The following is a 19514-nucleotide window of genomic DNA, read 5'->3' as shown; positions in this document are numbered from 1 at the left end:
AGCTGCGCTCATTCAACCCACAAGCTGCCACTTGTCCCCTCGTTAAGTGACTAATCCAAAGCACTGCTACCTGCCCGTGTGCATCTTTGCAGGTTTATTACACATATGTAAGCAGCTGAAAGATCAACATTTTTTGTCAGTAGAAACGCACAAAAATTGGCAGAAACACTGCTATCTGGTGGAATAGGGATTAGCTAGGAGGCAGATGTGACTTACTCATGTCTGCATCAGCTTCAGGAAGTGTGATTCATATTACACAGTGAGGCAGCATTGCAGTGCTACAAAGAGCTGTGAAGTTTACCTGTTGTTGGAAGCTATCCTAGTCTGCAAGCCTGTGTAGCAAGACTTGTGACGCTTCCCAGTTTCAGTCCCAAACCCAATGCCTCAGAAGAAGCTTCAGAAAGAAAAGGGAGTTTTAAGGCAAGTAAAGCCAGTTTTGAAGGGACATGTGAGCAAAATGGCTAGATGCTATGGCTTTGAGCTGTCAGCAGGAATGCATGCAAAAATTTAGATGGAGAAAGTAGTCTGAGTCTTGACTTTGTAGTATAGCTAGCATCACTTCATGTGATTTTCTGTGTATGCAGGACTCCAGGAACTCATTGTCACGATAGGGACAGGAATAGACACTGAACCCCATACAGCACACGAGGATGCATTTATTATGTCTGGAACAGCAACAGCTTTAAGCGATGTTTTGCCAGAGTGAGTGGCTAATCTAATCTTCAGTCTCAACACTACAGCTCACAGAAGAGCCCGCGGAACCAGCGGAACAGGATAGAGATGTAACTACTCCCGCAACTGGTGAAGAGTCTTAAAACTAATGTCCTGAAAAGTAAACATGTGCTGTATTCATGCCAGTAATCCCTATTCCGCAAAAGCCAGAGGGAAGTTGACAACTGCAGGTTGCCAAGAAGAGGAAGAAAAAAAGAAAACCCAAATGAGCTTTAATAGAACTACAAACTACTCCAGGAACAGGTTTTAAGCATTAACAAGAAAACTACGTAAGTGCTGTGAGAAAAATGACAAATTAAAACAGACTTTGACAGGCAGTACACAGTTAACTGCAAATGGCCTAAATACCATAGGTATCAAGGTGACACTTAATAGTGTCATGGTGCACCTGGGCTTCCAGCTGCACCGCACCTTCTGCTGGCTGGGCTTCCCTCCTCTCCAAGAGGAAAACCATGATCATTCCCCACCATCACTCACGTGCTCTCTCTCCTCCGTTTCTGCATACTTCCTCCTGCCACCCCTTTTCCAGCGAGGTTATTACCTGCATCCCCTCTGGCCACGCAGACGGCATCACCCTGGAGCTTGCAGACTGGCTGCACTGCCCTCCCAAAGCGAGTTACCCCAGCTTCGTGCTCTCCCTGCGCCCCTTCCCTCCCCCATAGCACATGAAGCCAGCTGTTACAGCTTCAACGGTTTTATAGACGTGCACATTGACCTCATGGCAGAAGCTGGGAGACGTGTGGGATACCACAAGCCCCCCGCCCCCGCACACACAGGCGGCGACGCCAGTCTCAAGATTCCCTCCCTATTGTAATTATTTTTGCTCTGCACAGAGATTTATCACATGCAGCTGCCGCAACTTGTTTACAAGACACAAAAGCCATGAAAACAAGGTTGACGAAGTCTGCGTGTGAGCTGTTTTCCCTGGCATAGATTTGTCATACCTCTCAGCTCACTTCCACCCTGGTTGCCCACGCGGTCTCCAGGAAGACAAGGCAATGCCTTCCCTTCTGGAGTCAGCCCAAGCGTGTGTTTTCAGGTCGGGTTTTGACCCAGCTTCTACTGCTTTTCTTTTTCTTATTCCATGTTAAAACAAGTTCCCAGAAATGACTTTTCCTTTGCTCCACCAGGGATGAGTGGCCAGCACATGATGCCTTTGGTTTGTTACTAGGACTCCTGCTCAGGTTGGGATCCTCGCTCCACCTCTACCTCCCTTTGGTAATTTTATCCAGAGTTACTTCAGGTTTCTGCTCTGAAAGAACAGGCTCAGGCAAACTTCAATAGCCTGCACCAAATCTATCAGTGCTAGATTACAGGAAAGCAGGAACTCCCTTTTGATATTATTTTAGCGGGTACTCAATATGAGTAATTTTCTTCCTCCAAGGTAAATAACACCTCAGGGTAGGGAAAAGTTTTTACACAGTGTGCCAGGTGCTACTCAGCCAAAGGGGTTTGGCTTGTGACTACAGCTGAACTTCTACGTGTAACCTTAACAAGTAATGATTAAAAAAAATAACTGGCCTTAAGCAAAACTGGTCACAAGTGAAGCCCCCAGGGCAAGTCAGTCAGCAAAATGCAAATGCAGTACTCATCACACAGGTAAGACTCTGGTGCTCAGTTACACTAATGCCATTTTGTGTGGCATAATGGTAAATGAAAACAGTGCAGAGACCACAGGCTTTTACTTTCAATAAAAACTGTTAACCTGAATGGCGACAGCTTTCCTCCTCACCCTATTTTCATTTTCAGTACTGCAGCTGCTCTGGTGGAATTACAGAATTGGTCAGCTCAGCCAGCAAAGTTCAATTTTTTTTTTCTGAACTTCCTGACATTTTTTTTAATTTTATTTTAAAGGGCAGAGTAATGAAGAGTAAAGATCTGTAAGAATGCCCTTTAATGATCAGTCCTCCACTTTTTCTCTACCCCACAGCACACCAACAACCTGCTTTAAAGAAGAAAAATAATAGGGAAAAGGAAAAAAAAAGTTCAAATCAAACCATGCAAACATATTTGCATGAGGTTGTTCTTTCCTTTTTTCATTTGTCAGTGCTTGAGGCATGGGTGTAAGGAGTGTTGCAATAAAGCTCCTTCCTGCACGCGGACAAGAAAGCATCTTCCAAACCTTTACTAGACACTCTTCTTTGGGTGTCTGGCACCCTTTGACAACCACCATTAATGCCACAAAAAGACGCCTATTGACCAACTCTTCCCTCAACATTGACTCCACAGTTACACAAAGTGTACTTCCATTTTATTTTATAATTAGCCATTAAAAAACTCAAACAAACAACTAAAAAACCCCATACATAGGTATCCCAGGAAAAATAACCTAGAAATATAAAGTACAGTATGTCCAAACAGACAAGACACAAGGCTCTTTCTGGACTCAACATGTTATTCCTTAAGAGAAAGTGTACAGCCATGTCTGACTATGTTCAAAATTATTTTTTCTAGCTTTATTTTGATGGAAAGTATTAAAAAAATCTGTATTAATACAGTATATTAGGATGACTGTTACTGAAGTTGATGCAGACATGAGTAAGCCAGTGTTTACTATTTGCTTTTTTTATATAGAATCATTGATTTTAAACTTTAAGTTTCAAGAAAGGCAGAAGCTCAGTAGATTTCCAGAGTACTTCAGAGAACAAATGAATAAAAGACAAAGCCCGCAGCAAAACAAAACGCATACACATTGCAGTCTGAATATTGCAATCTTCTACTCATAACCGTATCTTTAAATTCATCAGCTCTGCTGCTCCACAAAGCCCTCCCCCAGCCTCCCAGACAACTGGCTTGTTTTTAAGGATTAGCCAAACTGATTTTTTTTCCCCGTTAGAGGTCTCTCATTTCACTGTTGTTGGAAGGATAAGGGGTGGGTGACTGACATTCAAGCAAGTTGAAATGTGAGCTGTAAGTCTTAACATTTTTCAGTAATAAGTCATTTTGATAGCAAAGTTCTTTGCTGAAAGGTAACTTGGCTTCTGTTGGCCAAAATACACCCCAATGCAACAGGGATCTCTTCTAAATCTTAGCCACCTGTTTAAGTATCTCACCGTGACCTAGCTCCCAGAACTCAGATTTCAACCGTATACAGCCTCTTTATTTCATCTTACTAGAATTACCGAGTCAAAACCTTGCCACTGCTAGTCCAGGAAGAGCAAGACTGGGAGCCCTTGTCCCTCCTTCAAATGTCGCTAGCAATGTCTAGGAGCTGTATCACAAAGACCTGGAAAGAACGTTCACCTCAACCCCTTTTCTGGCCTCATTTCATCTTCAGGAGAACTTCCCCATGGGCTGTCACATCTCCCAGCCCTAAAGTATTTCTAGGAGCCAAAATCTGGAAGTCTTAAAGGGGACTGAGATATCCCCCTGAAATTTAGTAAGAGTTGCCTACATAGCTTCCTCTGATCCCTTAAAAAAATTTCAACACAGGAGAACAGTCAGGTACTTCTGGCCCAATTTTCAGCATTCCTTTTAAACATCTAGTTAACAACAACTGCTAGCATAGCTCTCTAAACCAAAGTAAAGTCAGTACGAGCTAAAAAATAGTTCTCACTTCCATTTATTTCAAGAGTAAGGTTGTGTTTTCTGCAAAGCTCGTATTCAACAAAATACTCTGTATACATGCATTTTTAAAGAAAATATTTTATTACATTATGGGAAAAAAGCATAATCATCCAAAGTTCATATTGTTAAAAAAATTGAAAATTTATTTTAAACAGCATGTCGGTATATTCTGTTCCACATGGGAATGATAAGAAGACTCTATATCATTACTAGATATTGCACAGTCTGAAAGAAACAAAAACAAATCACATGATCTTGGGAACCATCTCACATTATGAAAAACCTACAAAGAAAACATTAAAAAAAACCCCAACACACAATCCTTTCTTTCTACAGTAGCTTTTAAGTTTATAATTCTTGGAATGACCATATTCCACTGAAGACCATCTCAGTGACAGGAAGCTTCATTTCAGCAATCCCTTGTGCAAATAAGATTAATAAAAAAAATAATAATAATGCAGTAAGTCTTTTGATATTGTGTGGGTGGCAACAACCACACAGCTGTTAAGATCCCTGCCTGGAAAAACAAAACGGGGAAGGAGAAGGAAGGGGATTTAGGCCATAAGTTTTGCCTGCAACTCCATCTCTGCCGCCCTTTTGAGTGCAACATCCACCAGTAGCTGAAATCCACTAAAATCCTGGTTAAGGTCTGGTGGGGTTGGAGGAGGAGTGTTAAACAGCCCACTTTGTGCATTTGTACCAGATCCCAGTTTAGATGCGTCCTCGTGGTAGGAGAGGGAGTTGTCTGTGAAGCCGTTCACTGGGGGCTGCTGCAGGTCCATGGTCTGGCCTGCATCAGCTGGCTGGCAAAAGTGGAAAGGGGCGTCTTTCAATGCAGTCACAGTCGTGTGGCAAATCACTGATGGCCGAGCCAGAACTGATCCTGGGGAAGCCAGCTTGGAAGAGGACACAGTCTTGCTGAGCGGTGTGGCAGCAGGAAGGAAGGCAGACTCCTCCAGCAGGGGAATGTAGTTCTTTGTGCTGATGGAAGACTCCACCAGGCCACCCTCGGGAAGCTTGGTCCCTCGCCGGGAGATAGTGAACTGATTTGGGTCTTTGCCATCCTTCCTCAGCATGTCAGGTAAAAGCCTGCGGCGTGCATTGATAAACCAGTTGCAGACCTGGGAATATAATGACATCTTAATTTCTACCTTCATTCATTTCCAACTATGTGCCGTTAAGAGTCATTGTGTTAGATTAATGAATCCCTCCAAGCAGTTTCCTTAACTGCAGAACAAAAGAAAGACCTACTGACAAGTTCTGACATGCCTGGCGAAGGCCCTTCCTTTATCCCAAGCTCTACCGCCAGCTCCCCACTCCTGTTACAGAAAGCCTGGGGACATCTGAAGACTGCTAGCCCAAATGGAGGGGTTTAGCTTTTAACTCTGTGCACACACATTAACCTATTGGCTATTGTTCCCTACCCTTAGGTTAATTAACAACAGGAAAAACTTTTCTCTCTGAAGAGAGCCACTCCTCCCACAACTAGTTACTGATTTTCCTTGTTCAACTGACTGTGTCGACAGACATAACATGAATTACCTCATTTAAGTTTGTCCTTGTTTAAATATCAAACCAGTTTCCTGGGTGATACAGGATAGTTTACAGTTTAACGTCTTTTTTCTGTTTACTACATAAAGAAGGTTTTCTTTATGATGTTCCATTAAGCAAATTTTACTTTATAGCCGATTACAAAATTATTACTAATGAATTACCTGGAAAAATAAAGCCCAGAAGTCAACAGGAGTGCTATATTTAGCACCTCTCAAAAAAAAAAAACAAAAAACCAACCAGGGTTTACCCAAGTTCTCATGCAGCCACCTTCCCACTAGGTGGAAAGCAGCAGCTGTCAACAGCTATTCCACCAAAGATGATCACAGAAGACCAGAATTACGTGTCCAAGGGACCTGCAGCTATCAGTGGTGTATCCTGGGATAAGAATCCAGACTAACCACACCAACTATACTGACGCACTTGAGTAGCTCTATCCCATATAGGTTGTTCCACAGATCTTAATGGAAGTCATCAAACACATAATTATATACATGCCTATTCTACAGGAATGAGCCTCAGGTTGCCATTTTAGAAGTGAACGCAGTTTAACCTATAACTCTTATCTATCACCATAAAACCACTGTTAACAAATAAAACACCTTCTTATCCCAATAAATTACCTTTTACAGAACAGTTCATGTCTTTTGGAGCCTGATTCCACAAAAATTAGCATGCATGCTCAAATTCATTACTGCCTGTTCTCCCAGATAAGTAATTTTATTCCCAATTAACAAAGACCATCACAACACACAATGCATTTGTATTTCTCCTTAAAAGCGCCATCAGAAGGAAAGTAACAATAAAATCTCACATGGAGTGTAAACATTTGTACCGGTGACCAAACCACAGGTAAGTTAAGAAGAAAACAGGAATCAGCTCCTTTTGAAGTGAGAACTAGTGGTTTTTAATACCTGTAGTGTGGAAAGGTGTGTTTGTCGGGATAACAGCGCTTTTTCTTGCTCTGAAGGGTAAGCATTGTATCGGTGCTCATATAGCCAGTCCCGAAGAATCTGCACAGATTCCTTAGGCAGGTTGCCACGTCTCCTCCGTTTGCCTGAGCCAGCAGATGAAGAAAGGTCCAGTGGGACATCCATGGTGTCATCATCCTCCGTTTCACTGCCTGATATTGCAACTACACCTACAATTATAAGACAGGAACAATCAGCCTCCTAAATCCGTAAACTACTTGGCTCCAGCATTCTACAGTTCAGACACTTTTTATTACATTAACTGTCTTCACTATGAATCATGGTATAGCCTCCTATACAGGAGATCTGTCCTGTAGCGTTAACTTGTCAGGCTGTAGCTTTTCTGTCAGCTGAACAAAAAGTAGCACCAGCGATCTGTTCCTAGGGGAATTCTTCTCTGCAAACCCTCATTTTCTTGTTCCCCTGGCAACCTTTATCTGCTGCACGTTATCAGATTGCTTCTATCTAATGCCAATGTTGTCCAAATTTGCTTGCTATGGTATGCATCCAACACTTCTCTTCAAGGATAACTATCCAGTGGCTGGGCAAAAGGTCAATAAGCAAGAACTTAAAGACACCCCAAATCAGGTAATGGGTCATTTAATTACTTCTTAACAGGCTGATGTTTTCCTCCTGGGAGAGGTATCTTGTACATTTTATAAATTAATAGTTCATTGCAGATCTATTAATAAAACAAATAGAACAAGAAAAGGAGAAAGGGAAAAAAACTGTGTTTGCCCCCATCCCCGAGTGGATTTTCACTTAGGAAGGAAAAAAAACATGCAAGAAAAGGAAAGAACCAGGTACCTAAGAGTTGACCAGTTTATCAGGAGATGGACTTATTTAATTGCCTTTCTGTACTAAAGAACAACAATCTTTTAACATTTGGGCAGGTTTGTTTGTTTAAATGTACCACTCACTTTGCATCCTGATTATTTTTTCAACTTCATAGTTTTCATCTCATTTTGATCTGTGGAAATGGTGTTCTGTGCTACACTTACTACGAAGGCTCTAGATTTACAAGTTAACTGCGTACCTTTTTCCTTCAACACAAAGGAAGGAACAGATTTCAAAATTTGATTATTCCTTCATACATACATCACACTACTAGTAAAATGAAGCTATGGTACACACATAAAACAACCAAGTATTCAATAGTTAGGAAGACTACACAATTCTTCTCCTCTGTTAGGATATGTAAGTCACTGAGGAAACAAACAGTACTGTAAAAAACAAAGAAAACCATGCTTTAAATACTCACCAGATTAAATTCACCAAAAATTTTTAAAATCTCAGGAAGTATATAAAAATCTAAATAAGATACCACACGTTTTCAACTAGTACAATTGAATACTGATTTCAAGTGAAATTGCAGTGGCTTTCAGAAGCATTTTCTAGAAACTACAGAAGAAAAACAAGCCCTTAATCTTTTTTGGGGGAGAGAAAAAGTAAAATTTTTATGTGGACAAACACCCATAATTAAAAAAGGAAATTCCTTCTGTTTAAGGAAACAAAGTCTGCTCTAAAATACAAGAAGTGTGCCCTGAAAGTGTAAATACATATAAAGCGATAGTTCTATCCAGAAGAAACAGATGGAATAAACGTCATCTAAAAAACCCAAACAAACAAAATCCAGAACACAGAAAAAAAGAAAGAAAAAAGTGTCTGTGTGCAAGTTTCCCTTAATACTTGGGGTGGGGGAGTGTGTATGTGTGACACTCAGAGAGCAGGCGGACCTTTCCCCACACTTCCAAACTTTAGCCAAAGCTGACATTTAAGTTATTCTTTCCTTCCCCTATTTATGAATAGCTCCAACATCCTTAAATCTAGTTTAAGTTAACTAAATTCCAATGCATATTTTTGATACGCAAGCATTCCCAGCAGTATGACCAATCTGTAATTTGTCTGGCATAGTTACTTTAGTTACTTACTTTGTATTGTTTTCATTCTCCCAATCGCTGATTTATGTAACTGACAAAACACCAAACTGACACACCAAATTTTTCCTGTGATGATTAGCTACATAAATTATCCAGGCATGGAACAGGAACAATAGGACAATATTTAAGTAGCCAACACAAGATAAACTCCAAATTATGCAAACAGGTTCTTAATTAACATAGAAAGTATGTCAAGTCTGCTTGAAAATGATTCTGTGCTACACAGCTTTGTATTTGTCATAGCTTCACGGAAAGTGCTGTCACGCCTGTAACCTAACCTGAGAACATGCCTTGCACAATGGGCTCCTGGAGCCATGCGGAGCACTTCTTGGAACAAAGATCCTGCACAGACAACACGATGACTCTGCAAAGCAGCTCATCCCTTTTAAATTGAGTTTTAAAACTAGCTAAAACTAGTCTACACTATTCAGACAATGTTTTCAAGTGTGCTTTTCTTGTTTGTCAGAAACCAGAAGTGTTGCAGCACTCCAGTGGGTTGGGGTTTTTGTTTGTTTTTAGACGTAACAGGCAGCAAGACCAAGACAGGACCTTGGAAAAGAGGGAGAGGCAAACAGTGAGGGTTGGAAAAAAAGAGGGAAAAGAACCCAAAATAACTACTCCTATGAGAAAGTTTGGTGTCTAATGGTTTGTGAACCATATTTACGTGGCGTATCTGGAGTTCTTGTTACACACCACCCCATGTGCAGTAACCTCTCCAAGATGTTAACAGTGAAGAGATTCCACGGGTGCCTCTCTGAACATGAGATAACTGACTTGACAGCAAAACTTCTTCTGGAACCGTTGCTCTTTCTCACACGAAAGCCAAGTGAGAAAACACTGTCTGAAAGTCAACAGCGTAAGAACGTTGCTCTATTTTGCAAACAAAATATTTTGCTAAAGTAAAAGTTGCCATTTGACTAACCGTAACCTACCTAGCAAGAAATGAGTCAAAAGCAGGGCCTGCCCTTTGACCCACTCGCTCAGCGTGTCATACTAATTGACACAGCAAGTTAGTAGCACAAAGCAGGTTTTGGTTAAGCAGGAAACCCAGCGTAGTACGACTTCTCCTCATTCAGATGAGCTCATTTAAATAGCTGATCAGCCCTCTGAACCTGCGGCAGTGGTGCGGAGCCAGCAGCAACAGGAAGTCATCGCTAGAAATCTCGCACTGCCCCAGCTGATACTCTTTACTAGAGCAGGAGCCACGTTGCTGCTGTCAAGGCTCTGTTTTCATTAAAGCATTCCTGCTGATTACAACCCAGCTTTGTTTTTCCGTCTTGTTAGTAATCAGGCTATTCGCTGCTGGTTTCCTGTTTTAACAGGGCCCAACTGAAAAGGCTTCTGGCTAGGCTCCATGACTAGACCTTTGGCTTACTGCTATTTACACCCAGAATAAAGGCTTGTGGACACGACGAGTAGGCCCAACTGACCTACTAATTTATTTAGTCTTAAAAGCAGGCCAGCACCAGGTTATTTTACGCCTCCTAAATACATTCAGTCTAAACAGAAAAACTGCTTTTACAGGACTAAACTAAAGCAGCACAAGTTCATTTGCAGGGAGGTCTGACCAACAATACAAAATAACAGTTCTCTGCTCCTGCCATCGCTACTTAGATGAGCAGTCCACGCTATTAATGACCTAAGAACTACATGATCAGCATCCCTTCTTTATAAATTACTTTATCCTCCCGGCTTCCCTGCTGAAGTCATATGCATGATTGAATGCACTGCTGAGCTGTACCACAGCCCAAAGACTTTACAGGTCCTCCTGTAATCAGCTCAGGGCAGATTACACCTAGGATCTCGAGTCTAGCTCAACACCCAGCGTTAACAGCCTGAAACAACTTGAGTAGAAGTGCAGCGATAACTAAAGTTGATTTCAAAATAAATTACTGCTACTTAAGAAGGCTCGCTGAAATACTTGGAGCGGGAGGACAAAGTACTCGGGCTGAGACAAATGAAATCGAAGTTAAGCAAGTGAAAAATTTAGGCTGAGTATCAGGATTAAAAAAAAAAAATATCTCATTGTGTCGAGTAAGAGCTTCACAGAGGAAGTGGCAAAAGCCAATTGTTATTCAAAACGGGACAAGTATACCACGAGGAACAATCTCTGCCCTCCAGAGAGGGGATGGACAAAAATCACCCCAGGCAAAACCTCCCATCCCACGCCCTTAGGCTTCTCTGAATTTCTGAAGGTGAGCATTTTTTTTTTAATGAGAACAGATAAACAGAACTTGTTCCTTTCTAAGGCCCCGATCCTGTTGTAACCAAGTTCAATAAAATTCTTCGCATGTATAAACTTGAGCACATGCCTGTGTCTTTGTGAAATTGTAGTCTAAATCAGCTAATTAACAAGCTGAGTACGTTCAGTGTGATCGCTATCACGTTATTATTTGTAAATGAAACTATCCACAGAAGAGTCCTGGGGGCTTTAATCCAGTCTGGTAGCTAAAAAAAAACACCCAAAAAACAAAACAACAAAAAGTAAAAAAATCAACACACAACAAAAAACCTAACTGAAATTTAATGTGAATTTAAAAGGCAGCAACAAAACTAAATTAGTTTGAAATTATTCATGAGTAACCATGAACTACAAGGATGCAGGAGGGAATTTCCACAGTAAAAAAAAAAAAAAACACCACCAAACTTTTTCCTCTGAATAAGTTTCATAATTGAGGAACCAGCTTATTTGTTTTCCTCTGCATTTCACAGCTTGCGCTCTATCGCTTCTAAAGCTGCCAGACTTGGCTGTGCTATACAATTTTTTTTTCTTCAAACGGGATTTTTCTAGGAGTGCAAGCAAGAAATCTGTAACAAGAGTCACTCTTTGAAACTTCTTGAATGATCCTCAAATGCCAGGAGGTCACAAATAACTACAAGCCCAACCTTTAATAAAACAAAGGCACCCTAGCCCTAACATCTTCTAAAAGTTCCCGTCTTTGTCTCCTCACCTTTTAATTTCTGCCACGCAAACCCCGGGCCCATGGCCCCTCTCAAAAGTTCTCCCTCCTGCCTGTCACCTTTCATTGTTTCCATTGTTTCAGCCCAGGACTCGCAATCCTCAAAGCAGATCCTTCCCCCGCTCTCGCACACACACTCACACACAAAGCCCTACACATGCATACCTAGAAACTACGTCAGCGTTTTTCACACGCATTTATTTCGGGGGTGGCAAGAACAACAGTTGAAAGTGCAGGGAGTTTGGTATTTCACCAACTAGCAGCTGCCCTCGGGGAGAGAAGTCTGAACAATGGAAGCAACAGCAGACAGGAAACCAGCTCACCACTGCTGTGCAAATAGGGACCATAGGAATGTCCTAAAAATAACTGGGCTAAATTAATTCAGCGAAACCATAAAAAAAAAAAAAAAAAGAAAAGAAAAAAAACACCAAACAACTGCTTGCAATAAGGTTAAGAATCTCAACCTACCTAAGAGGACTGCAACATTTTAAAGTCAGTGCTGTCACAGGCTAGGCACAGCGGCCGAGGTTGGTATGCAGCACATGTAATGTAGCAATCCGTGCCGTCCGCAGGCAGGCTGCAACGCGCCGCGCGCCCTGCGCCTGCGGACCTCGCAACGCCTCGCTGTTAAAACACCAGCCCGCCCGCTGCTTAAACTTCGTCTTTGTGGCTTAATTCCCTTTGTGTGTGCTCCTCTCAGATGGGCGGCACGTCCAAAACTTCTGACGAGGGCTACAAACCATATTAGTACATCACCCTTCCAGCAGCCCAGTGATTTCACGAACTACATATGCATTAACTGCTCCAAGGATATTAACAATGACCGAGGCTGCTCTACTATAGAGCCGCTGGAATGCGTAGTAGGGGAAAAAACAGCACAACTCTGTGGAGTACTGAACATGCGCACTGCTCCCCTCTAGCCCTCCACTTCGGGTAATTTAATGGTCTTTGAAAGCAAAACACCCTTCATCCACTCTACCGACTGCTACATCGCAACTGAATGGGCTCTGCTTTGCGAAAAACTTCTTCCCAGCCAGCACAGATGTGTTAAATCTGAAAGCACGTTCCGCGCCTTTGTGGCCAAGCTCCCATTTAAAGGCACTTAAAGCACCGCGAGCGCAAAGAGTAACAACCCTCTAACCGTAAAGTTTGTCTGTTTATAAATTATCACAAGGAAAACTTGATGAGCCTTATTTTTAGGGCGGGGGTGGGGGGTGTTCCTCCTTTTAACCCTAACTGTGTCGAAACTTTTGGACTCGTTTGGTTCGTTCGTCCCCCCCGCCCCCCCCCCCCCAAGGGATAAAAGGGAAGAAAAAAAACAGCAACTTTCAGCAAAATAACACGGCCGAGGCTCGGACGGGGTCTGAAGCCGTCCGGCCGCGGCCGCCCCCAGCCCCGCGCCGCCGTGCCCGCTCCCGTCGCGAACAAAGAGTTGCCGGCCGCCCGCGGGCCGCTGCGCTCCGAGTTGCGAGCGGCCCCGCTTTCCTCGCCCCAAGCTGGGAAAACGACCCGCACCCTCGACCCACCTTAGCGGGACGGCGGGGCTCGGTGCGGAAAAGCGACAAAAGGCGTTTTAGCGGGTAACAGGCGGAAGAGGCTCGGCGGAGGGAACGAAAACAAAACTTGGCGGGGGCACGAGGCGGGCGGCTGGCCGTGTTTTTGACCGAGAGCCAGCGGCGCGGAGAGGCGGCCGCCTCCGAACAACAGCCCCGCATGTTTTGTCTGGGAGCGGAGCATCCACTGCCATCTTCGGCGGGAGCTCGCCGGGGGGTGGCGGGGGGCACCAGGGAGAAAACGGCCGAGAAAGAAAACAAGACTCCGGCTGGCTTGGCAGCAGCCCCCCCACTCCCCTTCCCCCCCCCCCCCCCCGCTGTTCCCGCGGGCAGAGGAGAGGTGCAGGGCACCCCGCTTTCTCCCAGCGGCCGAGCGTGCCCATCACAACTACCTTTTTTACTTTTCATCTTGATCGCGAGGACCGAGCCGCCGCCGGACAACCCCGCACACCGACCCAAGTTTCTCCCCCTTCGCCGGACGCGGCTCCCCCTTTAAACTCGGCGAGGAGGAGGAGGACGACGACGAAGATGAAGAACCACCGCCACGGAGCCAAGCGCCCAGTCCGGAGCCGTGCTGCTGTCAGCGGGAGCCGCAGGGCTCTGCCTCCCCGGGGGTTTTCTGGTGCGGCTGCTGCCGGGTGGGCTTCCCTCCCCCCTTCCCTTTGTTCCCTCCTACCGGCGATTGGCCCCGGCTTGTTAAAGTGAGGAAAGGCACGGGAGGAAAAGGTGCACAGCGCCCGCCCTCCCCCACCTCCCCGCAGCGAGTACGGGAGAGTAACCGAGCGCTGCACTGGCACTCGCGCCTGCCTCCTCCTCCTCTCCCCTCCCCTCCCGGGCTGCTGTGGCTCTGTCAGACGGGAGGGGAGGGACGGGCAGGCGGGGGGGGTTGTCTGTCCGTACCCGCTCGCTCAAGCACACACAAACGGCGGCGGCGGGGGGAGAGCTCCGTGCCTCCCGCTCCCTCGCCTTTATTCCAGGCAGACATTTGATCATTAAACTGGAAGGAGAAGGGGGCGGGGGGGGGGGGGGGGGCAGATTTTGACAGCTGCCCTTGACTAGCCTCCTCCTGTTGCTGCCGGATGAACCACCCACTCCTTCGCGTGAATAGAGAATAAAGGAGAGTACATACAGCAGGAGAAGGAGCCCTCCAAAGACTGGCGGGCCCCGGCGCCCCCCTCGCGGCTGCCGAGCGGCCCGGAGGGCGGGCTGCTTCGCCTCCTGCTTCCCCCCCCCTCCCGACCCCCGATGGCACTGAACGAGCCCCGGCTGGCCGGCCTCTCCCGCGGGGAGGACGAGCCCCGTTACTAGTGTTATTTTTACATCAGTTCGTAAAGGTTGTTTTTCCCCCCTCCGCTCCCTCCCTCCCAGCCCGGTGGGTTTTGCTGCGGCACATGCTCGTAGCTGTAAAAGAGGAAAGTCTCGCAGCTTGACTCATCCCTCTCGGGCGAGCACGCGTTGCAGCAACAGTTTATTTTCCTGCGGGATGGGGAACGCGGTACCTGCGAGCAGCTCGTTGGCGGAGGGCTCAGTGCCGCTCCCCGCCGAGCCGGGGGGGACAGCCCTCCCCGAGCACGGGTGGCCTCGCCGGCGGGTCCCGGCGCTGCCCCCCCCCCCCCCCCCCCCCCGCCCCTGTCAGATCGAGACGCCCTTCGGCGCCAGGCGCGTACTTCAAAGCGCTGAACGCCGAGCTCCGGGCTGGAATTTTCGCGCACGAAGGTTTCGGCGTGGAAAGCAAAATAATCCGCCTTGCCTCGGCACGGGCGTGCGGCCGTAGCGTGCTTGTTACGCCGGGCAGTGTGTGTATGTGTACGTATTTGTGTTACTCCTGCACCGCCACGTGCTGGGCTGTTCCCGGCCGAGGAGCAGCGGGGGCAGGCGGTGGGGGTTGAGAAGCAAATGTGTTAAACGGCTGATGAAATAATGAATTCCTACGGCAGAGCAGAGCAGGGCTGCTTCCTCCCCCCACCCTCCCGCTCGGCGGCGCGGGCATCCACACAAACGCGCATTCACAACAGAAGAGGAAGCAACAGCGTTTTAACAGCAAATCCTCCCAAGTACCTTGTAACTATTTTTATGTGGCGTAATTACAGCGACCTTGCCGGAGATAAAACAGCTGTTACATCCTGAATGGGGGACGTGTGCGGGGGGAGGGAGGCTGGTGAGTCACGCCAGTTAACAAGGCCCCAGTGTTGGCCGCTGCGGGGCCGGCAGCCCGCCTTCGGGTGACCGTTGGGGCTGGCGGCGGGTGCCTGGCGGCGGGGCAGGCCGGCCCAGCCGTTCTGACTCACGCCGCGTCAGGCGGGCGGCTGTGCCGCGCGGCGCTGACTGGGCTCCCGCCGCCGGCGGCGCGAGCTGGGCCGTTACGCGCCGGCCCGCGGGGCGAGGGGCGCGCGCCCCCCCTCCGGCCGCCATCCCGCCGCTGTCGCCCCGCGGCTGTGCGTCCCGTTCGGCGGGCGCCGGGCAGGGGCGAGAGTGCTCGGGCGGCGGCAGCTCGCTCGGACGAGGCTCGCTCAGGGGCGGGTGTTTTTAACGTGACAAGACGCGAGCTTGTGTCTCCGAGGGACTGGTGACTCAGGGGCGGGGGGTGTGCGCGCTCGCCGCCGTATGCGTGGTTGGTGGTTGGGTTTTTTTCCTGTTTTGTTTTTGTTTTCGAAAGTCCTGCTTCCCAGCACTGAGGGCTGACCCTTCAAACTGGTGTTTTGAGCGTCCGGACACGGTCATGCAAAAAAAGTAATGACGGGAAGTTAACAAAAGACACGTCAAGGATTTGAGGAGATTTCCCTTTCTCCACACCGCTCCAGCCGCTTCACCATGCTTACTGTGCTGGGGACTGCTGGCAAATTCGTGAAACTCCTCCCCTTTGTTTGTTTGTTTTGTTTTTGAGGTTTGATTGGTTATTTTTTTTTGAGGTTGGGGTTTTCTTTTCTTCTTTGACAAGGTCACTTTTATGAGGAGAAAAAAATAGTTTTTATTTTCACAGTGAGCTCAGGCTTGCTTTTAAGAGCGTTAGGAACAGTCTTTCTAGCTCTGTTGGAATGTGGGTTCCTCGGAATTGTCTCAAAGGATGCTAGGAGAAGATTGATTTCAACTTTGCATGGCAGTTTTTTAGCTATTAGGAGCAGGCAGTGGGCCGCTTCACAGCTCATGTTGTGGTGGTCATTCCTAGCTCCCTGAGTACAAAATGCAGAGAGGTGGGATTTTTTGAGCCAACTTACTCCATGGATGTGAGCATGAAGGGGGGTATCTGTAGTTGGGACCTCTGGGGAAGACAGAAAATGTGCAGTGCATCTCGCAGCTGTTGCCTAGGCAATACCTTTGATCAGTCTACAAATTCTGGCTTTCATGATTGAGGTGGTAGAGTGCATAAAACTTGCAAAAAAGTAGGGTGGGTACAAGAAAACCCCTGCAACCTTCTCTACCAATAAAGCCTCAACACACCTGAAACAAGGTTGTACCTAAAGAGAGGGCAGGTGATTTTCTCGTCTGTCCTGACCTCAGATCTGAGGAACAGAGCAACTTGATTTTGCAATGAATGCAGTAACCTGGTGACCTGTAAGTTGATGACGGGTGCTGGTATTGACTGCTGATTGCAGGCAGTAGTAAGTGGTACAGAAGACGATATGTAACTTTCTGCAGTGTTTCTTTTCCCTTTGTGTGTTGGTGAGGCTGTTTTTTAGTGTTATGTAATCTGCTGGAGCTACATCAGCACTGATCATCATGTCTCACAAGCAGTTCGCACTGCTCAATGAGCAACTTTGGCATCTGTGCAGCTCCTTGGGTAAGTGTGGTATACATGTGCATCAAGATACATCTGTGCCAACAGGTTTGAACAGCTTGGTTTAGTCAGAGCAAGTTCGGCTCTGCCTGGACCCATCTGCATAGACATGCTGCTAAGTATTTGTAAAACTGGATTCCAAGAAGGGAGAGAAATAAAACTGGAGGGGCTAGATTTTTTTATTGCTCAATGGTTGTCCGTATCACAGGTTTGTCAGTGTTCTGTGGTGATACCACATGTGTTTCTATCCTGTCACACTATCACATGTGGTATCTTGCACGACTAATGGTATGTTTCTTATTTTACAACTGCTTTGGTTTGAGATGCTGAGACTGTTTGCCTAGCTACTAAAGTCATCACGGCCATGCTTTGGGAACAGAAGCTCTTAAAGGAAGTACTCTGGAAAATTGGGACCTAGGCACCTCAGGCTTGTCAATGTTTGTTATCTTTGTTTCAGTTTCCCATTTATAAACTGGAGACTATCTCTTTTTTTCCTCACTTAATAGGATGTTACGAAAATAAACCTGTTGATCCTTGTGGAATGCTCAGATGCCATTGCAATGATTGTGAGAAAATTTGTTCCTTTATATTCACAACAGAAGTAAGTAGTGCACAGTAAGTTAGGCAGGTCATACTTTCAGCAATGAGAATAGAGCAGTGTAACAATTAACTGTTCTTCCAGTTAACAAATCTGTTCTATGAGTGGAAAAATGAGAATTGCTCCCGTAGGTCACACCCATTCTTCAGTTTTTCTTATCTGTGACATTGACTAGTCTCAGGTGTATCAGACAAAAAGTAGAGTCTACAGAAGGCAGATGTGAGGTAACGTATTCACATAAATGTCCCTTCCAAATCTTTAATAGTTCAATACAAGCACTAGAACAATAGTTTAATATCGGGCTTTGGTAATGAGATAGCTGGATGGTCTTTATACTGGTATAAAAGTTTAGTAACTTCATAGCATTAAAACTGTGTAATGGCAGTCAGTGGCAGAGTAGCATGTTGAGTTGTGAATTACATAAATGCATTAATTTTTAATTTTCTTCTCTATTTCATTTAATATCTAGTTGTGCTTTGAGACAATGAAAACAGAAGTTCCTTGTTTTTACCTTCTCTGTACCATTTGTTATTTTGTATACTTTCACCATACTTTGAGATAAATTTTTTTCACTTTTCTCTATCTCTTTTCCTATCAGAATTACTCCCAGCCTATTCATTGCCCTGGTTCTCTCCCAGGTCTATTTAGTCCTATGACATTCCATTTTTCAGTAAAGGTGACTTAGGCTGCATGCAGTATTCTAAGCAAAGTTATGCCTCTGATTACAATATATATGTATTTGATATTGCTCCCTGACCTCTTTCTTATGGAATCGAGCACGTTCGGCTTTATCTTTGGCTGCTGCTACATACTGAGCTTGGGGCTCTGTCAACTTTGGATGTTACATAGCTTGTTTGAAGTTTGACTTGAGCATGGTCTCATGTTCATCTCTAGTGTTGAATTTCTTTTGTCATTGCATTGTTCATTCATCTAAGAGAAGTCATACTGAATTTACTCACAAATCTCCCTTTTCCCGAATATACTTTTGACAGTTGCAGACTCTGGCACCTATTTCTCCCTCTTTCACTGGAATGAGTTAATATATTAAAAGAACGCTGGACTGAGTATAAGGACCTGGAAACACTCTGCTGTTAACCTTTTGTCATAATAAAACCCAACCATTTAACCTTACACTTTGATTCTTTTGCTCCAACCAGATATTCGTTCATAACAATCATTTGCATTTTTCCCCTAACATCATCTTGGTTTCTCCAGTAGCTCCTTGCATGGAACCTTGTCAAAAACCTTTTGGAAATTTAAATAAATTATACTAACCAGCTGTGTTCCCATAATTAGGGCTCACTTTGCCGCCTTTTGTGCAAAGGCAAAAAGGGTAACTCAAAGTCCTGAAGGCAATCCTAAGATTTCAGAACTTCTGCATAACGTACTCTGCAACTTGAATATGCTTTTAACTTTTTTTTATGTGGGCATTCTTGTGGTTATCAAAGATCAAACAAGAACAAAAGCCTCAGGAATTCCTTATGTAGAATCACACTGACTTCTGTCTCATATAGCACTGGGTTTGCAAGCTTTTGGTTGTCAGCCTGGTCCTTAGTGTGGACTTGAGGTAACGGGCAGTATTTTAATATGTATCCTTCCTGATGAGGACCAGCTGCTGAAGTGAGCTGTGCTTGCCACTGAGATTTTTCAGACATTTGCTGGCAAATGGGAGCAATGGCTTCTCTAGCAGGTTCTAGTGCTCTGGAGTCTCTCTCTGGGGACTCCTTCAACTCTTCCTGGGCCAGATCTGCACATGGTCCTCCCCAGTGTCTGTGCCTCAGTATACAAGCATATGGAAATAGAATTTTATGATTACTGTAGGGGCAACTTAAGTACATGCAATAATGTTAGATATGATTGACAATGC

General features: G+C 45.4%; 1 protein-coding gene across 2 annotated transcripts; it reads right to left on the bottom strand.

Annotated features, from left to right (window-relative positions):
- Positions 1-2966: 2966 nt before the first annotated feature.
- Positions 2967-14094, bottom strand: TGIF1 (TGFB induced factor homeobox 1). Of its 2 annotated transcripts, none has more exons than XM_056332499.1 (3): positions 13667-14094; positions 6765-6991; positions 2967-5420 (listed from the first exon to the last, which is right to left on the bottom strand). In XM_056332499.1, the coding sequence occupies exons 1-3, from the start codon at positions 13680-13682 to the stop codon at positions 4854-4856; spliced, it is 810 nt and encodes a 269-aa protein (XP_056188474.1). In that variant the 5' UTR covers positions 13683-14094; the 3' UTR covers positions 2967-4853. The 2 variants fall into 2 exon arrangements, with proteins under 2 accessions (XP_056188474.1, XP_056188475.1); XM_056332500.1 differs by lacking the exon at positions 13667-14094 and adding an exon at positions 11713-12910.
- Positions 14095-19514: the final 5420 nt, after the last annotated feature.

Source organism: Falco biarmicus, chromosome 3, assembly GCF_023638135.1.
Source record: "Falco biarmicus isolate bFalBia1 chromosome 3, bFalBia1.pri, whole genome shotgun sequence".
In the NCBI taxonomy this organism is placed as follows: Eukaryota; Metazoa; Chordata; class Aves; order Falconiformes; family Falconidae; genus Falco; species Falco biarmicus.
The sequence above is the reverse complement of the archived record's forward strand: the minus strand, read 5'-3'. Positions and strand labels throughout refer to the sequence as shown.

Excerpts from the sequence above, each read along its gene's own strand:
- TGIF1 (XM_056332500.1), bottom strand. The coding sequence starts at position 11,797 with ATGGAAACAATGAAAGGTGACAGGCAGGAGGGAGAACTTTTGAGAGGG. Across the intron at positions 6,992-11,712 it reads TGCGTGGCAGAAATTAAAAG|GTGTAGTTGCAATATCAGGC; the intron begins GTGAGGAGACAA and ends TTATAATTGTAG. Across the intron at positions 5,421-6,764 it reads CACACCTTTCCACACTACAG|GTCTGCAACTGGTTTATCAA; the intron begins GTATTAAAAACC and ends TTATATTCCCAG.